Source organism: Panthera tigris, chromosome B4 (genome assembly GCF_018350195.1).
Source record: "Panthera tigris isolate Pti1 chromosome B4, P.tigris_Pti1_mat1.1, whole genome shotgun sequence".
In the NCBI taxonomy this organism is placed as follows: Eukaryota; Metazoa; Chordata; class Mammalia; order Carnivora; family Felidae; genus Panthera; species Panthera tigris.
This window is the reverse complement of record NC_056666.1, coordinates 135,253,449-135,276,802: the sequence shown is the minus strand read 5'-3', so window position 1 is coordinate 135,276,802 and position 23,354 is coordinate 135,253,449. Positions and strand designations below refer to the sequence as shown.

Sequence of the window (23,354 nt, the reverse complement as noted above, 5' to 3'; positions counted from 1 at the left end):
GAGGTCTATACATTACAATAGATTGATTTACAGTTTGAGTCAGGATCCAAATGAGGTCTGTACATTACAATAGATTGATTTGCCACAATTCTTTTTTTTTGGTCTGTAGGGTCTCTCTCCATTTGTTAATTTGTTCCCTTATGACGCATTTATAGAAGTCTGGATTGTTTATTATGTGGAGTTTCTTGCAACTGACATCTGACAACCGACATCTACAGTGACATTAACATGTTCTCCTGTCTCCCGCTCCCATCCTCTCCTGCCCCTAAATGGATAGATACACAGATATCTGTTCAGTTGTTCTGGCAACAATACTTCATAGGCAGTGGCAGCGAATGCGGACTGGTTGTCTCTCTTTTCGTGGGGTTAGCAGCCATGGTTGAAAGTACTTCTCTCCACGAATTCACTGGGGATTAGAAGGTGGTGATATTTTCACATCTCTCCTTTCTTCTTTTATTGGTTGGAGCGCTTCTGTAATGAAAGCTTTCCCTCTTCAACTACTTGGCGACAGTGAGACACAGCTGGTCTAAGAAAGGCACAATGTCCTTGGTCCTTCCCTTTCACTTACCACCTTCCAAGATAGTGAATTGGTTCCTTAGCATACTCCGTAAGCGAGCAGTGAGTGGTTTTTCCTAAGTTACCACAGACTCTTGAATGGAAGCATATTTGATGTGTTGCAGTTCATCATTGTTCTCACTGATAACTCAGTCGTTCCATCTTGGCCAGCGGGACCTCCTCAGTTGGCTCCCGAGACCTGTTGGTGCGACCCTGATCGTCCCCAGTAGGTCTCTTCCTTTCCGACATGGCAAAATGCTCCTGGCTCTTCGGGGACAGCTCTTGCCCTCAACCTGGCATCAGCCATTTCTCTAAGGATCGGGATAATTGGCGGACACCTCGGGTTCTCTGGAAAGGAGAGGCAAGAGAGGAGGAGAAGGGAGAAATACTATTAAGTGAGGCCAGCTAGACCCATTCTCCGCAGCCTCCTCTTTCCTTCTCAGAGGTGAGCCCTGTGTATTGCCACTCTGGCTTCTAGAGTAAAAAGCAAGGTTTGGCCCTAGGAGTGAGTATTCCCATGGCTCAGAAAACAGCTGTTTTTCTGCCTGTACATGGTGACAATTTTTAGGAATTGCTCTGCTGAATAACTAAAAGCCATATAGTCATTTCTTTGTATTTCGTTTTCAAAATTACACAAGTCATAATTTAATAGCAATAATGAAACCGAGGAGCAGAAAGTCACAATACACCTTCTGTAACAAATTTACCGTGTTCACGTTTCCACATTCCCTTCACCTGTATCCACATACGTATATCATTTTTACGTGTTTGCAATGAAAGTACCTCTACAGTTTTACATTGTGCTTTTTCAGTGGGAATGCCAATCGTAGACACTCATCCCGTTGGGTTCATAGTCTCCCAACTTATCATTTGAATGGATGCCTATTGAGTCCCTTTCTCTGCCAGATATCGTGGGAGGTGCTAGGAATATGGAAATAAATACCAAGTAGTCGCACAGCCACGGGGTTCAGCAGAGGAATGGCAGCTATGAAGACCACCGTGGACGCTCAGAGTACTTGTCAGGATGCTAAGGGCAGCCAGGTTTGCACTGTTGTGACAACCTGTTCTGACCAGGGACCCAGGGATTTCTGAGTCGTGCCCCCTGTCACATTCACCCCGAATTCCCAGTAGAACCGGGCACAAGGGAACAACAGCAAGCGAATACCCAAGTACGATATTTTGAATATCGTTTTAACGTTTCTTCATTTTCGAGAGACAGCGCGAGCGGGGGAGGAGCAGAGAGAGAGGGAGACGCAGAATCCCAAGCAGGCTCCAGGCTCCGAGCTGTCAGCACAGAGCCCGACGCGGGGCTCGAACCCACGGACGGTGAGATCCTGATCTGATCCCAAGTCTGACGCTCAACTGACTGAGCTACGCAGGCGCCCCCTAGTACTGATATTTTGAATTATAAGTTAGGTTTGTCTTCTGGTGCACCTATCTGCCAGTAAAGGTTTGTCCTGTCTTCCTGATCAACTGTTCCCTTTATAATTATGTAGGTATCTTTCTATCCCTCTGGCTTTCATGGTCTATCTTATCTGGTACTAAAATATCCATAACAGTTTTCTTTGGATTAGTATTTGTCCAGTATATCTTGTCTCACTCTTGTTGTCACTCTTTGTGTTTTAGGTGTGTTTCTTGTAAAAGAGCATATCTGAATCTTAAAAATTCCAAAATGAACCCCTTGGCCTCTTTAGTGGTCAAGTGTAGTCTGTTTCCATTTATTGTGACGGGCATGGTTGGATTTTTTCCCTCTCCCACTGTATTGTTTACTGTCTCTGATTTCTCGGCCCTGTGTTTTTCTCTTTCTCTCCTCCATCGTGTTTGTCTCCGTCCAAGTTTTCCTTCTCACACTTGTTTTCCCCTCTGCTGTCTTGAGAATTAAATATTTTATTCCTACCCTTACAGAGGAGGTGACCCTTAAATTTGTAACATGTGTTCTCAACTTATAAAGCCCAAAGTTCACAATATTTCTACCGTCCTGAATATAACGAGCAGCTTCAACTTACATGTTACCAACGGCTAGTGTTTTCGTGCAGCCTTGTTCTGACAACACCCAAATTAGACATTATTATTGTATTTTTTTATACCATCCATGTTTGTTTAGGCTTTCCCATGTTTGCCAGTCTGTGTGCTCATCCCTGCTTCTTAAATCTCACCCCTCCTTCAGAATTCAATTTCCTGAAGTATATCCTGTAGTAGTCCTTTAAGTGAGGTGCTGTGAGTGGTGGGTTCAGTCTTGTTTTCAAAAATGTCTATTTTCTACTTACTCTTTAATGAAGATTTTGCAGGGAATACAATCCTTGTCTGAGAGCTATTTTCTTGTAGCACTTCAGAGACATTCTTCCCGGTCCTCTGGCCTCTAGTGTTGTTGTTGAGAGTCTGCTGTCTAATTACCAGTACTTTCTAAGTGATCTGTTTTTTCCTTTTTCTGGTTGCCTTCAAGATTTTCTATTTTTGTTGCTTTACGGTTTCCCCATGATGTTGTCTTGCTAGCGATGTCTGTTTATTTAACCTTCCCAGACACATGCTGTCTCATGGTGAGGATGAGTATTTTTCATGAATTCTAGAACATTCGCGGCTGTTGTTCTTTGAGGATTGCCTCTGCCCCTTTCTCACCGGTCTTTTCTTCTGGAAGTCTCATTAAATATTTGTTGAACCTCCTCCTTCTATTTTTTCCTCGTCTCCTAGACTCTTCGGCACTTCTCGTGTCTTTATCTGTCTGGGCGCCGTTCTGACTCTTCTCCTAGAATCGATTTTGGTTCACTAACTCTCTGCCATGCCACATCTCCTCCCGGTCTTGCACAGTCCAGGTCTCCTACGCCCAAATGAGCACTAGACCCCAGCCTCTCAGTGCCAGCATGAGATCCCAGGGCTTCCTGTAGCACAGCCTGCTCTGTCCGGGTCTGATGCGCTCCCTGGGCTCTCGTGGCCACAACTCACATTCCCACCGCACCAGAGTCTGTTCCCTCCACGCCTCTAGCACCTGTGCATCTCCCCTTCTTGTTCTCCACTTCCGCCGTGTGTTTTAAAATCATCTTGTTGATGTATTTATTCCAGTAGTCGTTGAAATTTTTGATGTGTCTGTTGATACATTTCTGTGACGAGACCAGGAGGCTTGGGGAGAGATCCACTGTGTTGCCAGAAATCTTACCTTAATGTGTTAATGCTGGCTGGGAAGTTAGAAAAGTGTCCAGAGAGTCAACAGAACTGAACGGGAGCTTTGAGAGGTTAAGAGGAGTTTCCCACACGGGTGGCCGGAGAAAGACATTCCATCCAGAGGAATCAAACAGCACGTCACAGGGACTGGTTTGATGGGGTCACGATCCCTTGTTAGGGCTCTTTAATTTTATATACCAACATGTTTTTAACCATTTCACTGCATTTGAGTCTTTAGTCTCTTTTTAGTTTTGCATATGTTTGTTCATTTGCTCAGCCAGCCCACAGATCGTTCTGGAGCCTGTACTGTGTAACCCGGCACTGTGCTCACTAGGGGCCCAATGGAGAGGAGGATATGACCCCTGCCCTCAAAGAATGTTACTTGCTGGCGGGTGAGACAGCATGCGGAGACATACCAGTAGTGAAAGGAAGGGCGCAGGGTGACAGGGCTGTGCTGAGAGTGATGGGGAGACCCTTGGACCCTCTGGGAGGGCTCTGGAAAGGCCTCTCTGCAAAGGTGAAGTTTCAACAAAGACCTGAGACGTCAGGAGGAGAGCCCTGGGAAGGGCTAACCCATGGACGATGTTCTGGGGCCTGGCAGGAGTTGGCAAGAGGGAGCGAGAGGTGAGGTAGAGGGAAGGCAAGGGCCTGGGAGGGGACTGGGGTCGTGATCATTGCTGAGGGGGTCGAGGACAGGCTTTGAGTCAGATTCAAGGCTACAGTGTGAATACTTTGGTGCATTTTTATAAGGATTGCCAAATTGCTCTCTGAAACGATAGTCATGATTTATATTGTCAACATCGTGTGGATTTTCTAGTTTCCTACTCTTCCCAGCATTGAATATTAACATTGTTTTAAAATATTGATAGCTTAAGAGGTATAAAATGGTGCCTCATTATCGTTTTAATTTATATTTCTTGGAGCGATATTGAGCTTGGACATTTCCACGAGCCTGTGTGCTGATTGTATCTCCCCTGACGTGAATTCTCCTCATGTCCTGATTGGTTAATGCCCCCACTGATGGTTTTTTAAGTCAGTTTTATCACCTTTTTGTTTAACAATTTTTTATAATTAATTAATTATTAAGAGAGAACCTTTTCTGTCATAAGCAGAATATTTTCTGGTGGATATTTTTCCCAGCTTGCCGCTTCCCTTTCATTTATGTGATACCTCATTGTTTAGAAGTTTACATTTTAATATAATCAAATACATTAATCTTCTTTGGGGATGTCTTCTGTTGCTTAATCTATAAATTCATCATTCTTACTCAGCCTTGAGAAAAACGCTTTCTACTCTGCTTGCTTTTTTTTTTTTTATTCTTTGAAAACAAAATACTTTAATCCATCTTGACATAAGGTGGGTATCCAAATTAAATTTTTTTTCCCAAATAGATAATCTATTTTACCACCACCACTTGTGAAATAATTCTTTCCCCATTGTTTCTAATGTCTGCTTTGTCAGGCATTCGATTCTCTCCACAATTTGGTTTAATGTGTCCTTCTAGTGTGTTCTATCAGTCTAGCTTTCTCTTGTATGTGGACGTTTCTATACAGTGCTCTGTCTACACGGACACATCCAACTGCCCTTTTATTTTCTGTTTTACCTTTAGAAAGGACATTGGGTTCCCTGCACTGTCACAGTTATTTCTTGAATTTCATCATTATGTCACCTCCTAGAAAGAGAGAATCTGCAGGATTCTACCATGAAAGCATTGGCCCTCACAAAACCGGCTTTAGAGGTGGGACTGGGGACCTGCAGTGAGTGACATTGTTTACTTACCACGACGAGTCCATGATTGTGTTGGGCCAATTCTGTATGGCTTTCGTATCTAAAAAACGAGTGAAAAGTTTACCAAAAAAATCGGTACACAAGTGTTCACAGCAGCTCTATTCCTCATTGCCCCAAACTGGAACCAGCCCGCATGTCCCTGAGCAGGTGATGGGGTAGGCAGTCCGGTTCATCTATACGCTGGCGTATTTCTCAGCAATAGGAGGGAGTAGATGAATCTCAGAGGCATTCGAAGGGAACTGGTCTCGAAGGTTGCTACTCTAGGATCCTGTCTAGGTGACATTGTGGAAAAGGCGGGACGAGAGGATCGGAGAAGGGGTCAGTGGTTTCCAGGACTCAAGGCGGGGGAGGGAGGCCTGACTCCAGAAGGGCAGCGCGAGGGAGGTTTTGGGGTGGTGGGGCCTTCCTGCATCCTGGGTGTGGCGGTGGTTGTGTGAATCCGTACATGTTAAAACTCCTGAAAGTATATACACCAAAGGAAAAAGTCCATTTCAGTGCATTTTAATTGGCTAAATAAAATTTTAAAATATGTCCTTTTAAACAAAAAAGGCAAACAACACAGTAAAGAATAAGGCAGGAAGTAAAATAAGATCTAAACCCTCATACTAAAATAGTTCGAAAAATTATTCTTACTATCCAATTCAAGAATGGATAGTATAGGGGGAAAAAGTCATCTTTTTGAGTTTGTTGTTTTTTTAAAAAAATACTCAAGATCTAGGGCCTAAATTAAAACCTCTAACATCTTGGTAATAAGACATAAAATCTTGATCCAAATAATATTTTAGAGATTTTAAAAAGCTGTTTTCCTTAAACATATATATATACATATATATACATATATGTGTGTGTATATATACATATATACATATGCATATATGTATATATATGTGTGTGTGTATATATATATATATATTTTTTTTTTTAACGTAATGGTAGGCTTTAATTGAACAGCTCACTTGACCTTTATTGCTAACATGCTGTGTTTTCAATGTCACCTAGGCTTTTATATAAGACACAGCTGGTAAAAGGTGTTTAAATATGAAGAGTGAGGTTTGAGGGAGAGCCGAGAGGGTGGAATAAATGCGCTGACTTGCTATAACTTTCCTATTCACCAGATGCTTCCTCCACCCAACACGCGAGCAGGTTCTCGCTCAGAAACATCTCCTGGTGAGAATTTTCCCATTCACTCTGGTAACATTACTGGCCTGACGGAAGCCATAGAAGCAGACACAATAAGCCATTTAGCCCAAATCACATTAAATGTAGAAGCAACACCCAGTATCGCTTCTCGGCCTTTTGGCTAAGGTCAAGTGAAACAATACCCAGTGGTATATTTTCAGTTATCGCCCCAACCTCTTTAACCCACACGTCTAGGATCTCTTCCGCCTGTGGGCCATTCTGGAAAAGGCAAAACAATAGGAACAGAAGAGAGGTCAGTGGTTGCCAGGACTGGAGGAGAGGAGGGTGTGACTCCAGGGGGCAACACAAGGGAGGTTTTAGGGCAAGGGAGCTGAGAAGGGTGGGGATGGTCAGAGGAAGAATATCCAGTGCCAACTACCGTTCTGAGCCTCAGCAGACTTTCAGGGATAAAAAAGCAAAACAAAACAAAACACACCTTGTCCTCTGTAGGGATGAAAACCTTCTATCTCCAAAGCAGGAGCTACTCAAAGTCCCGCTTCCTACCTGAAATCTAAAATGTTAGCTACTGTTAGTGTTAGTTAGTCCCTCACATAAGGAAGTGAGGGAAATGGGAAGACACGAACAACATATAAAAGAGTCTCTAAACTCACATTACTGTAACTGGTCATGAGATCTGAGTTGATAATTATAGTGTCCTCCTTCCATCATCCATTCTCTGTCCCCCCTACTTTCTCTGCCAACATCTTTGCTGGACAGCGCTGCTCACCTGCTGGGGTCCCCAACCTTCATTTCACAGGATCTCAGTCCTTGGTGGCCATCTCTTTATTGGGCTGCCTCAGCTGGCTTACTGCAGGGAATGTGGTCTATAGAAAAAGCACCCTAACCCCTAGGGATTTCCTCTCAGCTGACTCTGTAGTTGAATCACCAGCAAGGTACCAACCGTTGTATCAAGTCTGTTCTGGCGATGGGTTATGTGACAAGACAAGTGTATTCTGTGGAGCTGAGGTTACTGCCATCCCGTCACCACCATCGAATGAGTCCCTTAGTTACTCTGACGCATGGGACATCGCGGCGATGGATAAAACATTCTGGAGGTCCGTGGATGATGGTAATGGAAAAAGCGTTTCAGGCAGGGAAGGCAAATTTGTATCTAGGAGATGTATGGAGACAAATCGCTGCTCCCTCCACGATGAAGGGGCCCAATGTAATCTTTGCCAGGTGACTGGAAAGCCCACCTGGAGAAAGGGACCATAGGAGGGTTCAGCGCTGGCCCCTGCTGTTGTTGGCAGGCTGAGTACTTAGCTGGGCAGTGGCCAACTCAGCTTTATGATGAGAAGTCCATATTTTCAGACCAAGGCACAGCCCCTATTCCTGTCTCCACGAGCACATTTGTATGGAAGTCCATGAACAAGCACCAGTTGCCTGGGCAAAGCGACTGTCACCTGCAGGAACAGGTCAACTTTCCTCCTAAGAATCCATGTGGGTGCCGCCCAGTGGGGCACTTACGTGGGCCATAAATACCTTTACAAGCTGTGCTGCTCTTCTTTGATGAGTCAACAATTTATACTACAGCCTGGGCCTTCTGCGATCGCTCTTTCTTACTCGACGCCCCGCTCAGAACTGCTGGCTTGCCCAAGAACAGCAGAACAGATCAGAATAGCAGGACAAAATTGTCTCCGAAATCCAGAGACACCCTTCAAGCATATGAGTCTTTTTTGTGTGATGGGTGGTAAGAGACTTATCAACTGGTCTCTCACTTTATTTGTTTTTATTTTTTAATTTTTTTAACATGAAATGTATTGTCAAATTGGTTTCCATACAACACCCAGTGCTCATCCCAACAGGTGCCCTCCTCAATACCCATCACCCACCCCGCATCAACCCTCAGTTTGTTCTCAGTTTTTAAGAGTCTCTTATGCTTTGGCTCTCTCCCACTCTAACCTCTTTTTTTTTTTCTTCCCCTACCCCGTGGTCTTCTAAGTTTCTCAGGATCCACATAAGAGTGAAAACATATGGTATCTGTCTTTCTCTGCCTGACTTATTGCACTTAGCATAACACTCTCCAGTTCCATCCACGTTGCTACAAAAGGCCATGTTTCATTCTTTCTCATTGCCATGTAGTATTCCCTTGGGTATATAAGCCACAATTTCTTTATCCATTCGTCAGTTGATGGACATCTAGGCTCTTTACATAATTTGGCTATTGTTGAGAGTGCTGCTATAAATGGTCTTTCACTTTAGAGGGACTATTCCAACATGCCTCAGACATCTGGATCCCTAAAAATGTTACCAGAATGGCAGACCCTTAAAGTTTCTTGGGGTTTATCTTCTCCCCCTTTCTGAGGCCTCTGGGATATTTGTTATTTCCTTCTTAGTAGGTGCAGTTAATAAGATATCATCATGCAGTGGGCCAGTGTGGTGTCTATTGCACATCAGAACAATACAGAGACTTGGTAAATATCTATAGGACCCTCTGGGCAAGCCCTGCCCAGAGTTCCTTCACATTATATTATGGCAGGAAGCAGGTGAGTTGACGTAGTCCTGAGATAGGGTTGAAGGTATAGTGATCTCCCTGCCATGTAAAGGAAAACTGTTGAAAAGGGAATTGAAAAATTAGCATTTGATATGTCCATAGCTCCATACCAGCTGCCAGGGGCTGTGTTGATTTGCGTGTGTGATTGGCATCATCACTTGATTAAATTTGCAATCATCCATAATCATTTTCAAATATCCAAGTAGTTCTTGCATTGGGACACAGTGATTTGGATGGCATATGGTAGAAATCAACCCCTTGCCCTGTCTTTTACTCTTTGATGCACCCCGGGGAAGTTGTAGACTTTTTAAACTCTCTGCTGAAGAGTTGGATCTTCTACTTGGTCCTTCCTGCCATCACAGCCCCTTATTTCATGGATCAAAGAACAGATGTGAGGATTTGCAGTGACCAAGAATATTTATTTCTGTTATCTATTCTGAGTCTAGAGAAGTAACCACAGGGGGGTCTGTCACCTTACTGGACCCACTAGGACATGGACTTGGGCTTCCTCTATCCTCCATAGCCTCCAGTCTGACCCAGCAGACCATGCTGGCACTTTGGTTCTCCATGGATTATCATTAGTTCAGAGCCACTATGTAATAACCCTGAGTGGTCTAGGTATTTTCTTTCCCTTAATGCGTAGTCATTGTGGTAATTGGCTGAAGGATCTTCCGGGCACGATTTGAAGGAAGATTCTCTGGACCTTCTGGGCAAGGTTTAAAGGAAAATTCTCAGTATATGTGTATGGCTGTATTGCAGGGTTGCTCCTCAAAGGTATCCAGATGGCCCCTTCGTTAAGGGGCTCTGTATCCGTGAATTGGTTTTGGTCCGTGACCTGGGGAAGAGGTCATGAATTCCCACTTTCATGACTCAATTCAGGCTTCTGCCCATCAGACCTGGAATTTTCTGTGCATTCTGTATATATCAGGCAGCACCCTAGTCTTTCCCAAGGACCTTGTGTTCAGTAAGCTAGTGCCAGAAATCCTTGTGCCCTGAAACACCCGAATGATGCCATGACTTCCTGTGGTAAGCACTCCCCAGGTGTAGCTCCAGAAGAAAGTTTCCCAGCTCCCAACGATAGGACATCTCCTAGCTGTGAGTGTGTTTCACTTAACGTCATGAATATCCGTGAGGGGAATATGTGGGATTTCCTACACTTGCCTTGTTTGCAGAATGATGCCGCCCTAGGTGGTCATAGTGGCACTGTGCATGGGCCACCTCTGTGCTCCACTGCCAGTCAGGCCTGTCCATCTCAGGCCCCCATTCCCCTCTCCTAGACCTGTGGTTCTGATTTTCGGTATGATGGCACACTGGAATGGGGCGATAGGCTGTGCAGTGTGGAATGTGTTGCGAGTGATGTGTTACTGACTACTAACTAATAAAGTTAAAATATGCAAGTGACTTTGTTTTCTGGCAAAGTACAGCGGTTGTCCCTGAGCTAACACCGCCTTCAGTTACTTGCATGGCCTTGTCTTTGAAGAGGGAAAGGGGCAGGTTACAGCTAACGTTAGCACGTGCCCGTACCTTGGCAGGGTGTGTGCGCGCGCACAACTCACACCGAGTTGGTGAGATGAACCGATTGTTCTGTGGGAACAGAGGGGAGAGTGAGTACTTCTGGCTGGTGAGCCGGGAGGTGGGTGGGGACATTTGTCCAGGACACTGGCAGCAGCAGTGTGGATTGGGACTTGGCAAGGCCCTGGCTATGATCTCCTTTCGTCCACAAGACAGTTCGAGCCTGTATCTCACGTACTTTGCTTGGTCCATCAGCTTCCCTCCCTCCTCCAGAGTTTCTTTGGCTTTCTGGTGGAGTTTGATTACCTTGGCTGGTGTACTGTGTGGTCCCTTTCTCTTCAGTGACCTCTAAATCTTGACCCTGTGGTTGTCGTCCTCTCTGTGGCCTCTGGTGGGGCGCCCATAATCTCCCTTCAGAGGATCCTTAGCAATGCAGTGTTGGTGGGCTTGGGAAAGAGGATACGAAAGTCACCGAAAGGGCTTTTTCATACCGACACGTATTGTTGCATCAGAAATAAACAAACCAATGGTAAATCGCGATGCATGCGGGCAAGCCTACCCCAGATGAGGCATCAGGGAAGACTTCTGGGGGAGATGGCATTTAAGACGGGTCCTTTATGAAAGCATCGGGCACAAAGAAAAGAAGTCTGCCGTGTCACACACATTCAGAGCATGCCAGTCACATTGTACTCGCTGTGGGACGAAGAGCATCTCAGGCCGACAGAGGCCGGCATGGAATGGGAACTTAATATATTTGAAGACGGGGGGAAGGAGAACAGATTAGGGGACAGAAATGAAGAGTTTAATACTAGGGGCGCCTGGGTGGCTCAGTCGGTTAATTGTTATTGCTTAACCCAGCAATAACAGTTAGAAACCTTGGGATCTACAACAACACGGATGCATCTTAAAAACATGGTAAATGAAGGAAGTAGTCGAGCACAAAAGAGTACACGCTGTATGATTATTCCATTTACGGGAACTCCTAGAAAAGCCAAAACCGGAGTGACCGTGACAGAGAGCGATCATTGGTTGCCAGAGCTGAGGTCAGGGGAGGGGTTGGTTCCAAAGGCCGAGAGTAGAATTTTAGGGTCGTGGAGGTATTCCTTAATACTGGCTGTGGCAGTGGTTAGATAATATATACCACTGCCAAAACTCATGAAACTATACACTTAGGAATGAATTTTATTTTATGCAACTTATACTGGGGTAAAAGCAAACATTTTTAAAACACAGAAGATCGTCAAAGGACACGAATGAATCATTCACAGAGAAAGTACATAAAACTTTTAAACATGAAAAACGTGTGAGTGCAACAGCAAAGGACACGCAAATCAAAACAGCAACGAGGCACTGTGCCTTCGCCTATCAGATTGGCAAGGATCTGGAAGTGGCGGTGGGAAATGTGGCAAAAAGCCTCTCACGGACCTCCCTCATAAGAATAAATTAACACCGGGGCTCCTGGGTGGCTCAGTCGGTTGAGGGTCCGGCTTCGGCCCAGGTCATGATCTCACAGTTTGTGGGTTCGAGCCCCACATCGGGCTCTGTGCCGACAGCTCGGAGCCTGGAGCCTGCTTTGGATTCTGTGTCTCCCTCTCTCTCTGCCCCTCTCCCGCCCATGCTCTGTCTCTCTCTCTCTCCTTCAAAAATAAATTTAAAAAAATTTTTAAAAAAAGAATAAATTAACACCTTTATGAAGTACATTTGAGCAATGTGTAGTGAAAACCTTAGACACGTCCACACTTTTGACTCAAGAGTTGACAAAACGCGTGGCAGCCATTAAAAGTTAATTTCGAAGGTTTTTTGATGACATAAAAAATGCTCCTGATAAATACTGTGAGAAAACAGACCGTAACTGATACCTCATATGATCTCAATGATGTTAAGCATGCATGGAGTGTGCGTGCCTGTGCACACAAAGAAATTCTGGAAGGAAATATACTAAAATATCAGTAGCGGTTATCTCTGGCTGTTATAATTATGAGTAATTTATTTTTTTCTTCATGGTTTCCCCTGTTTTCCAGTTTGAGACTGTACACGTTTTATAATCAACATGAATAAACACATGAATGAAACAATTTTCAATAAATCAGCACACATTTTGCCAGAAATCACATGAGCAACCATTATCCAAAGTCACAAAGATATAGCCAAGTTTTTTCACTCTTAAAAATGTCCCGGGACACCTGAGTGGCTCAGTCGGTGAAGCGTCTGACTTTGGCTCAGGTCATGATCTCACGGCTCGTGAGTTTGAGCCTCGCGTTGGGCCCTGTGCTGACAGCTCGGAGCCTGGAGCCTGCTTCCAATTCTGTGTCTCCCTCTCTCTCTGCCCCTCCCCTGCTCGCTCTCTCTCTCTCTCTCTCTCTCTCAAAAATAAACATTTTTTAAAAATGTCCCAGTGGCTCTTTTTTTTTTTTTTGCCTTAGGCAGCTCTCCCTCTGGATTTATTTTTTAATGTTTTTATTTATTTTAAGAGAGAGAGAGAGAGAGAGAGAGAGAGAGAGCAGGGAAGGGGCAGAGAGAGAGGGAGAGAGAGAATCCCAAGCAGGCTGCATGCTGTCAGTGCAGAGCCCAACTCAGGGCTCCATCTCACAAACTGTGAGATCGTGACCTGAACCAAAATCAAAAGTCAGATGCTTGACCGACTCAGTGTTTGTTTACCACAATTTGTGAATCCTGTCAACAGTTAAGAGACGTTTGGGTTGTTTTCAGTTTGGGGTCATTATGCAAGATACTTCTGTGAACATTTACATACAATTCTTTGTGTGGATACATGTTTTCATTTCTCTTGGGTAAATACCTCGTAGTAAAATTGCTGGGTTGTATGAGTGTATGTTTAAATTTATAAGACACTGTCAAACCCTTTTCCAAAGTAACTCCCATTTTGTAATTCCGTCAGTGACACGTAAGAACTCCAGCTGCTCGACATCCTCATCAATGCTTAGTATTGCCAGTCTGACTTTTACCCATTCTGGTGGTGTGTAAAGGTATTTCATTCTGATTGAAAATTTTTTCTTAATGTTTATTTTTGAGACAGAGAGAGACAGAGCATGGGTGGGGGAGGGCCAGAGAGAGAGGGAGACACAGAATCGGAAGCAGGCTCCAGGCTCTAAGCTGTCAGCACAGAGCCGGACAAGGGGCTCGAACTCGTGAACCACGAGATCATGACCTATGCCGAAGTCAGACGCTTAACCAACTGAGCCACCCAGGCACTCCTCATTCTGCTTTTAATTTGCATTTCCCTGATGACTAATGATGTTGAGACTATTTTCATGTGATTATTAGCCATTCATATATATTCTTTTAGAAAGTATATGTACAAATCTTTTGCATGCTTTACTGGTTTGTTTATTTCCCTATTGATTTGCAAGTGTTCTTTGTATATTCTCGATATGAGTTTTTTTGTTAGCTACCTATTTTCACATATTTTCTCAGTGTGGCTTGCTTGTCTCTTTGTATTTTGAAGTACAAAAGTTTTTAATTTTGATAAAGCCTGTTTTATCTATTTGAAAATTTGTTATGGGTAGTTTTTAGGGGAGATCCATTTCTGGATGGTTTTTGAGTATGGTGTGAGGTAAGGTTGGAGGTTCATTTTGTTTCTATCCAGGTATCCAGTTGTTCCAGGAGTCTTTGTTGAAAAGGCTACTATTTCTCTGATGAATTACTTTGCACCTTTGTTGGAAATCAATTGACTATATAAGTATAAGTAGGTTTCTGGACTCTAGGCTCTTCCATTAATCTATAGGATTATTCTCACATCAATACCACACTGCCTTGATTACTGTAGCTAAATAGTTTAGTCTTGAAATTAGATTGTGCAAGTCCTCTAGACTTGTTTTTCTCTTTCACAATTGTATGACTATTCTAGGGTCTTTGTGTTTTAGAATCAGTTTGTCAATATATCAAAGGAAAAAAACCTGCTAGGATTTTAATTGCAAATACTAGCAATTGGGGAGAATTGCCACTTTAACTATATTCGGTTTTCTACTTCATGGTATAGCTTTCCACTTGTTTAGGTGTTTAATTTTCCTAGGCAATATTTTGTTGCTTATAATTCTCAAATCTTACACATGCTATGTTTATTTCTAAGTATTTTTTATTCAATCGTAAATGAATTTTTAAAATTTCATTTTCCAACTATTCATGGCCAGTAATTAGACATACAGTGATTTTTTGTATATTTACTTAGAATACTGTGACCTTACTAAATTCACTGGCTAATTAGTTCAAATATTTTTATTGTAGATTTTCTAGTGTTTCTGAATATAATCACGTTGCCTACAAATAAAAGCAAGCTTACATCTTCCTTTGCAGTCTGTATGCCTTTTGTTTCTTTTTCTTGCTTTATTTTACTAAGTAGGACATTAAGTGCAATGCTGAGCTGAAATGGCAAAATTGGACATCTTTCTCTTGTTCTGACCTGATCTTAGGTAGAAAGCATTCCATCTTGTAACATAGTGTGATGTTAGCCATGGGTGTCCTCCAGATGCCCTTTATTAGGTTAAGGGAGTTCCTTTCTATTCCTATTTTGACGAATTCTTTTTTTATCATACGTGTTGAATTTTGCAAAATTCAAATTTCGCAATTCAATTTTCTGCATCTGTTCTGATATTATGTAATTTCCCTCCATTATTCTATTAACATAGTGAATTATATTGATCAACTTTTAGTTAAGCCAATTTACATCCTGGGATTAAATCCCACTTGGTCATAATATATAGTATCCTTTTGATATATTTAATTTTATTTGCTAAAATTTTGTTAAAAATTTTTTTGCATCTTTTTTCATGAGTGACATTTGTCTAAAGTTGCCCTTGCTTGTAAAATATTTCTCTTAGTTTGGGATCAGGTTAACATGGGAAAATCTGTTGAGAAATGTTTCCTCCCTCTCTACTTTCTGGCCAACATTATTTATTTTCCTTAAATGTTTCATATAATTCACCTGAGAAGCCGTGTAGGCCTGAATTTTTCTTTTTAGGACTGTTTTCAGATAAAAAAATTTTTAAATAGAGAATTATTCACATTTTCTATTTCTTCTTGCGTCATTTTTGGTAATTTGTGTTTTCAACACATTCCATTTCATCTTAATTGTCAAATGGGTTGACATAAAGGTATATATAATAGTCCCTCATTATCCTTTTTAAACATAACCTTTTACTTCGGAAGTTTTACATTTATATAACCGTTGTGGAGATAGTGCAGAGAATTTTCACGTGCCCCACACTCAGCTTCCCCTGTTATTAACATCTTACATTGGTATGGTAGATTTTTCCCAATTGATGAACTAATATTGATGTATTATTGTTAACTAGTTAGCCTGTACTTTATTTACATCTCCTCAGTTTTCCCCTAATATCCTTTTTCTGTTCCAGGATATCACGTAGGATACATCCGCCATTACATTTAGTAGTCGTGTGTCCTTAGGCTCCTCTTGGTTCTGACGGTGGCTCAGACTTTCCTTGTTTTTTAACAACCTTGCCTGTTTTGGGGATTATTGGTCAGATATTTTACAGAATGTCCCTCAACTGGGCTTTGGCTGGTTGGACTGGAGTAATGTGTTTTTGGAAGGAAGACCACAGGGGCAAAGTCCCGTTCTCATTCCATCGTTTTTAGGTGTAGAGTATTAATGTGACTTGCACTGTTGAGGTTGCCCTTGATCATGTGGTTTAAGGTAATGTCCTTTTTGTCAACCTATCTGTGTCTTCATATTAATTGTGCCCTTTCTTGTGACAGCATACATTGGGGTCATAAAAAAGACCCAATTGAAGTGTTTGTTTAGTCCGTTAATATTTAAAGTAATTGTTGATATATTTGGATTTGGATCTCCCTTTTTTGTTTTTTGTTTTGTTTTCTCTTTTTCTTCCTTCTCCTCAGATATTTGGAACATTTTTTGGAATTCCATTTTAATTTTCTTATAGTCTTTTTAGTGATGCTTTTTTACATAATTTTTCATGGGGATTGGAGTGTACATATTTACCTGCTCATCGTTAGCCTGCATCCAGTTGACGCTGTATCACTTCACATAAAATGCAGAACCCGCGTGAGCCTATAGGTCGCTGTCCTGCCCCACCGTGCCCTTTAGACCGTGGGTGTTATATGAATTATCCATATTACAAATGCCACAAAACAATGTTATTACTGTTTCGCTTTAAAGAACTAGAAACAAATTCAGAAGATAAAAAGCCAAAACAAAATAGCCTTTTGTATTTTTTCCAGATATTTACCATTTCTGACCCTTTTCTCTTTTCTGAAGAGTCGAGGTCTCCATCTGCTATCATTTCCCAGCAGCCCGAAGAACTTCCTTTATCGAGGCACCGGTGTGCTAAAGATGGATTCCCTTAGCTTTCTTTTATTTAGAAATGTCTTCTTGTACCCTTCATTTTTGAAGGATATTTTCTTAGATGAAAAAGTCTGGGGTGAGTTCTTTTTCTCTCTTGGCCCTTCCGGATGTCGTTCCACTTCTTTCAGCTTCCATGATTTTGGATGAAAAGCCATCTGTTAAAATGTCCCCTGAAGGTAATGAGTAATTTTTCTCTTGTTGCTTTCAGGATTTACTCTTTGAATTGGACTTCGTCATGTGCCTTGGCATGGCCTTTTTCATGGTGTTCTACTTGGTGTTTGTTCAGCGTCTTAATCTGTAAATGGATCTCTTTAATCAAATCTGGGGACATTTTGGCCTGTCGTCTCCAAATATTCTTTTCTGCCCCATTATTTCTCTCCTCTCCTCCTGTGATTCCAATTGCGTGTATGTCAGACTTTTCTCCCTAGAATGTTCCATCTTCCTGGGTTTTTTAATATGTTCTATAATTGCAGATTCTGTCCTCAACTTTTTGAATATTAAATCACGAAGACTCTAACTTTTGTTATTTTTTTTTCGATGAGTATTGTTTCTTTCGTTTTCGCTAGGTGGTTGTCTTGGTTGGACTCAAACTTCATATTCCGTTTCTTGGGTGGCAGCTCTGACCTTAGTTCAGATCTTTTGTGTTTAGCTAAGTATTACGAGAAGGTTCTGATCATGTGAGATTCAGAGCGAGTCAGAAATGTGGTAGGACCGAGCTTGGGGAATCCCTCTCTGGCTCTTTTTCTTCCAGGATTTCCCCCTTCTCTCTAGGGGTCTTGGCTCACCTGGGTTTGGTCTTCTAGTGTTCCAGGCCATAAAGGCTACTTTTTTTTTGGGGGGGGGTACTGGTACCCTTGGCAACCCTCATGCTACAGCACCTAGCACCAGGCTGAAAGCATTGAACATCGTCTTCACAACTCGACTCCTCTCAGCACGGAGTCCCAACCGGAGTTGGGTTTTGCCGTCCCGACATCTGTTCACCCTGTAGTGCTTTTAGGTAACTGCTTTTGGTATTATGCCCAGAGCTTTTTGTGACTATCTGTAGGAGGATTAGTCCAGTAGGGTTGGACTCCTCCATTATTGGAAGAAGAAATCAGGTTTTAGTATTTTTATATTAATTTGTATAAGTGCTTTATGTTTTAAGAAAATCTGCAATTTGTTATGCATATTTATGTTACATAACTTTACAAGTCTGGTTTTTTTGGCCTTTTTTTGGGTGGGGGGCGTCCATCATGGTGCTTGAACTCATGACCCTGAGATCAAGAACTGAGTTGAGATCTAGAGTCAGATGCTCAACTGACTGAGCCACCCAGGCGCCTCTGGTTTTTGGCTCTTAAGTTTTATTTCAATATTTCTGGCGTATGGAACTTTTTTATGCTGATGGCATTGAATAGGGAAATTTGTGATTTCCCTTCTTAAATGTTACTTAAAAACCCATTCCTATTCAAATACCAGTTGAATATAGACCTAGATTTTCCTTTGCTAGTGGTCCTTGTTTTTACGTTTCACTTCTTCACTTATTTTGAATTTATTTTAGTATAGAGAATGGGGTGAATCTGATATTTTTCCCAAATATCTAATCTGATATTTTTCCCAAAGAGCAAGTAATTTCCTACACATAGCATATGAAGCTGATTGCATTTAACAGTAGACCCAGTGTTTCCATTATAGGAAATTAATTTCTAACCTGCTGAAATCTAAGGTGGAAATATATAGTGTTAACAAACTCTATCCAGGTTGTGGGCAATGTGAGGAAGGAAGGCCAAGAATGAAAGGCGGAACTTTGTTTTGTATGTGAACAGAAAGGCATTAGACCACTGTCGCAGTCTCCTTCTTAGATGTTGTCATGTATACACAATGAAAATCAATCCATCAGTATCTCCCGTTCTCATGAAAACATCTATGGTCCTAATAGCAGAAGCATAAATAATAACCATTTATCAAGCATCGGGTGCTATAATCATAACATGACCCAGGTGCTATGCAAGTGTTAAATGCTAATAATACTAATTCTTAGTGATAAATGCTCATAATATTAATCCTTAGTGACAGATGCTAATAATACTAATCCTTCATGGTAAATGCTATAAAGGAAGGAGGCAGAGTGCTATGGGGCAGGCTGACAGGGCAAAGAGCCCTGGTTATGGACATCGGAGAAGGCTTCCCTGAGAAAGTCATGATTAAGTTGAGCTCGAAAGAGGAGTAGAATTAAGAACGGGACGTACGATGAGGAGTGTGGCATTTGTCAAAGGAAGCAGCAAATATAAGGGACCTTGGGCAAGGAAGAGCATAACCCTGAACTGAAGGGCCACACAACTCCGTGTGTGTTTGCGTGTACACACATGCACGCTGGTACTTTCTCACGTGGCCCGCGTCTGATCCACCCGAGACCAGTTTCCTTACAGCCACTAGTTTTGGCCATCAAAACAGGGAAGTCTGTCTTGTGGCATTCCCCACTTTTGCATCTCGTATCTGCCGTTGAAGAATCTTAGCCCAAATTCTTTTCGTCCCCCCGTTATGGAAGCGTAGGTGATGCTTAGCGGCTGGGTCACATAGACAGTAGGGTGGCGTGTGTGATGGGACACCTGCTGGTGATCCAATCAATACTGCAGTGGGGGCTTTCCGATCTAGTAGCTTTAATCCTTAGAGCAACCCTCCCCGAGGAGGACATTATGCTCATTTTATAGATGAGAAAAATAGAGCATCAGAATAGTGAGCAACGTGTCGGAGGCCACACGGGTAGGGAGTGAAGGAGCCAGGACCGGCTGTCTGGTGTGTCTGCGTTCCCGTCAGGCGGCCCCCGCTGGCACCTTGCCTTTCCGAACCCCCTGGGCCCGAGTCACGGGGCCACGCTGGCTTTGGTAGTTTCCTTTTCAACAGTTTTCCAGTTACTCGTTCCCGCTGTGATTTCGCGTCTGTACTTGTTTTCAGTTGCTGCCGTGACAACGCAGCACGAGCCGAGTGGAGAAATGCAGAGTCCGTTTCTCGCCTTTGCGGCCTCCTAGAGGCGCCTGCTTCCTGGACGCACGGCCCTTCCTGCATCTCCAGTCACCTCCTTGGCCCTTCTCCTGTCCTCACGTCTTTTTCTGGCTACAGCTCGGAGAAACTCTCTGATATGGAGAACTCCTGTGATAAGATCGGCCCACCGGATCCCTGGTTAGCCTGGGTACCGTCCCGTCTCTGCACCTGTGCCTTAATCACATCTGCACAGTCCCTTTTTGCCACCTGAGACCACACTCACAGATCCCGGGGATTAGGAAGTGGGTGCGTCCCGGGCCTTTACTCTGCCTCCCGCGGTGACTGAACTCTCCAAATAGTGACTTTGAAAGAATTATCTCATGAACATGAGAATCAAATTCCTTTGTTTCTTCCTTCAACTGTATGCTACCTACCGCTAAGGGAATACAGGAACAAGGAGCTGTAGCGTCAGTTTGGTTTTCCTTGCTTTTTTAAAAGTCAATTGGCAGTACTATTTTACTAAATTATCTTGTTTGTTTGCCTTAGATTTGAAACTTCACCTAAATTCATTGCTGCACTCTTCAATATGAAACATCTGATCCATGAAACATTATAGGAAAAATATTTAAAGTAATATTTTTACTTTTTTAAATCCAGATTTGGACTTAAAACCACCGCTAGAGTCAATTGGAAACAATTTCTAACCTCATTTTATGAGTCCCAGTGGTTGGAAGTCAACAACACAGTTCCCCCGACCAAAAGAAACAGGTATGTGGGAAAAGAAAAACAAACACAGAAGAACCAAATTTCACTTACACCCATTATCATCTATGAGAATATCTGCATGACTTTTTCTTCGGGTTTTGAATGAGAAATTAGTCTTCATGGGATAATTATGAACTTGACACGGCGATTTACCATTCATCAACTGTTTCCCACACAGGCATTCTTATTTCAGATGGCCTTAAACTATAAGATGGGCATAATTATTATTCCAGTTTCTAGATGAAAACCTGAGAGTGTAAGGGTCTTAACTAGACCTGCCACTTAGTGAGCGCGGTGGAGGCAGAAATGGAGACTGAGTTTCGGACGTGCGCACGTCAGCGCCGCCAGCGTCACACTGAGCTTTGCGTGTGTTCTTGGGAAATTGTGTAGAAGCATGTTGTGTTAAGCGTTACACAGAAAGGAACAATCCACATTCATTTGTCTCCTGACCACGATGCGTGGTGCAGTTATCGTGGGTCAGGGGGATTTTTTGCCCTGAGCGCCATTATTTCTGTTTTCATTCTAATGTCTATTACAACTTCAGATTTACGTATCACGTAAATTGTGACGGGGCCGAAAATGTAAAACAAGCACTTAATAACATGACATTTTGAAGTTTAGGCTTTGGCTCTAAGAACTATTTTGTTTATGTGAATGTGTATCCTGTATTGATCGCCCTATATAAATTTTAAGGGAAAAAAACAGGCTTTATAACCTTGGCAAGTTCATCGAAAGCACTATGCTCTGTTGTAAAGTAAAATATGAGAAAAATAGAGCATCAGAATAGTGAGCAACGTGTCGGAGGCCACACGGGTAGGGAGTGAAGGAGCCAGGACCGGCTGTCTGGTGCGTCTGCGTTCCCGTCAGGCGGCCCCCGCTGGCCTCTTGCCTTTCCAAAACCCCTGGGCCCGAGTCGTGGGGCCACAGAGTTAATTCCCATTTCACCAGGTCCGCTCTGTGTCTCAGGGATTTATGAATATTTGATGAACTGCCCTGGTTACTGGCCTTCCAGGTATTTAGAGCTCCCTCCCCACCCCTCCACCCCCACCCCATTCCTGGGATGCAACTCCGTGAGCCTATTTCTTAAGTGAAGTTACTTCTGGTTTTTTTTGCGATTTTCTTAACTGAAAGACAGGAAAGAATTAAAATGTGAGTTTCATTTACTTTAAAACAGTGATTCTCAGGGCACCTGGGTGACTCGATTGGTTAAGTGTCTGACACACCTCTTGATTTCGGCTCGGGTCACTATCTCAAGGTCACAGGATCAAGCCCCACATCACGTTCTGCGCTGACAGTGGAGAATCTGCTTGGGATGTGCTCTCTCTCTCTCTCTGTCTCCCTGCTTCTCTCTCTCAACATAAATAAAGTTTAAATAGTGATTCTCGACTAGGGGCAATCCCAGCCACCCAGAGACGTTTTTGGTTGTCACAGCTGGGGTGGGGGCGCTAATGATATCTAGTGGGCGGTGGCCAGGTTTGCTCTAAACATCCCACAGTGCCTAGCACGGTACCCCCTGTCCCACCCCCAACACACACCACAGAACTACTGGGCCCCCTCGTCGGTGGTACTGTATACGATGATGATTATTGCAGAAGTATCCATTCATTCCTGTGCCGGTGATCTTTCGAAAAACCAGGTTGCAGTCGTCACATGAGCAACCAGACTCGGGAATTCTGCCACTTTATATATTTCTTAAAAAAAATTTTTTTTTAGTGTTTATTTTTGAGAGAGAGACAGAGCGCAAGCTGGGGAGGGGCAGAAAGAGAGGGAGACGCAGACTCCGAAGCAGGCTCCGGGCTCCGAGCCGTCCGCACAGAGCCCGACGTGGGGCTCGGACCCACGAAGCGCGAGATCATGACCTGAGCCGAAGTCGGACGCCCAACCGACCGAGCCACCGGGGCGCCCCTACTGTATATATTTCTTAGAAATGGTCGTAGGTGTGTGTGTGTTTCTGTGTTTTTGTACAGCTGGAGAAAGCTAAGATGGCTGTAGATGCAGCAGTAAACCCCCTGCCCCAAACGGATGTGAGAATTGTTGAGCTGATTCACTCTCATTTTTTTTTTTTAACTTAGAAAGAGGGAAAGAGCACAAGTGGGGGAGAAGGGCAAAGAGAGAGGGAGAATCTTTTTTCTTATTTATTTGTTTGTTTATTTATTTGTTTATTTATTTATTTATTTATTCTCAAGTTAGCTAACATACAGTGTGGTCTTGGCTTCAGGAGAAGAACCCAGTGATCCATCTGTTACATACAACACCAGTGCTCGGCCCGACAAGTGCCCTCCTTCATGCCCGTCACCCGTTGAACCTGTCTCCCTCACCCCAGCCCACCCCCATCAACCCTCAGTTCTCTGTATTTAAGAGCCTCTTGTGGTTTGCCTTCCTCTCTGTTTTTATCTTACTTTTCCTTTCCTTCTCCTATGGTCGTCTGCTGAGTTTTTCAAATGCCACGTATGAGTGAAATCATATGATATCAGTCTTTCTCTGACTGACCTGTTTCACTGAGCATGATATCCTTCAGTTCCACCCACGTTGTTGCAAATGGCAAGATTTCATTCTTTTTCACCACCGAGTAATATTCCGTTGAACATGTATACCGTGTCTTCTTTATCC

General features: G+C 43.1%; 1 protein-coding gene and 1 long non-coding RNA gene across 12 annotated transcripts in view; one reads left to right on the top strand and one right to left on the bottom strand.

Moving 5' to 3' along the window:
• Window positions 1-23,354, top strand: part of EFCAB6 (EF-hand calcium binding domain 6) — a 243,243-nt gene that overhangs the window by 88,827 nt on the left and 131,062 nt on the right. For 9 of the 10 annotated variants that reach the window (XM_042993473.1, XM_042993475.1, XM_042993471.1 and 6 more), the window contains one exon: window positions 20,637-20,747. The exons of the other annotated variant lie outside the window; for it this stretch is intronic. In XM_042993473.1, coding sequence (XP_042849407.1) covers window positions 20,637-20,747 — 111 coding nt within the window. The remainder of the gene's footprint in view (window positions 1-20,636; window positions 20,748-23,354) is intronic. 10 annotated transcript variants of the gene reach the window in all.
• Window positions 5,609-23,354, bottom strand: part of LOC122240490 — a 28,044-nt gene continuing 10,298 nt past the window's right edge. For both annotated transcript variants that reach the window (XR_006220288.1, XR_006220289.1), the window contains exons 2-3: window positions 10,991-11,130; window positions 5,609-5,956 (exon numbers count right to left, since the gene is read on the bottom strand). This is a non-coding gene — a long non-coding RNA (uncharacterized LOC122240490). The remainder of the gene's footprint in view (window positions 5,957-10,990; window positions 11,131-23,354) is intronic.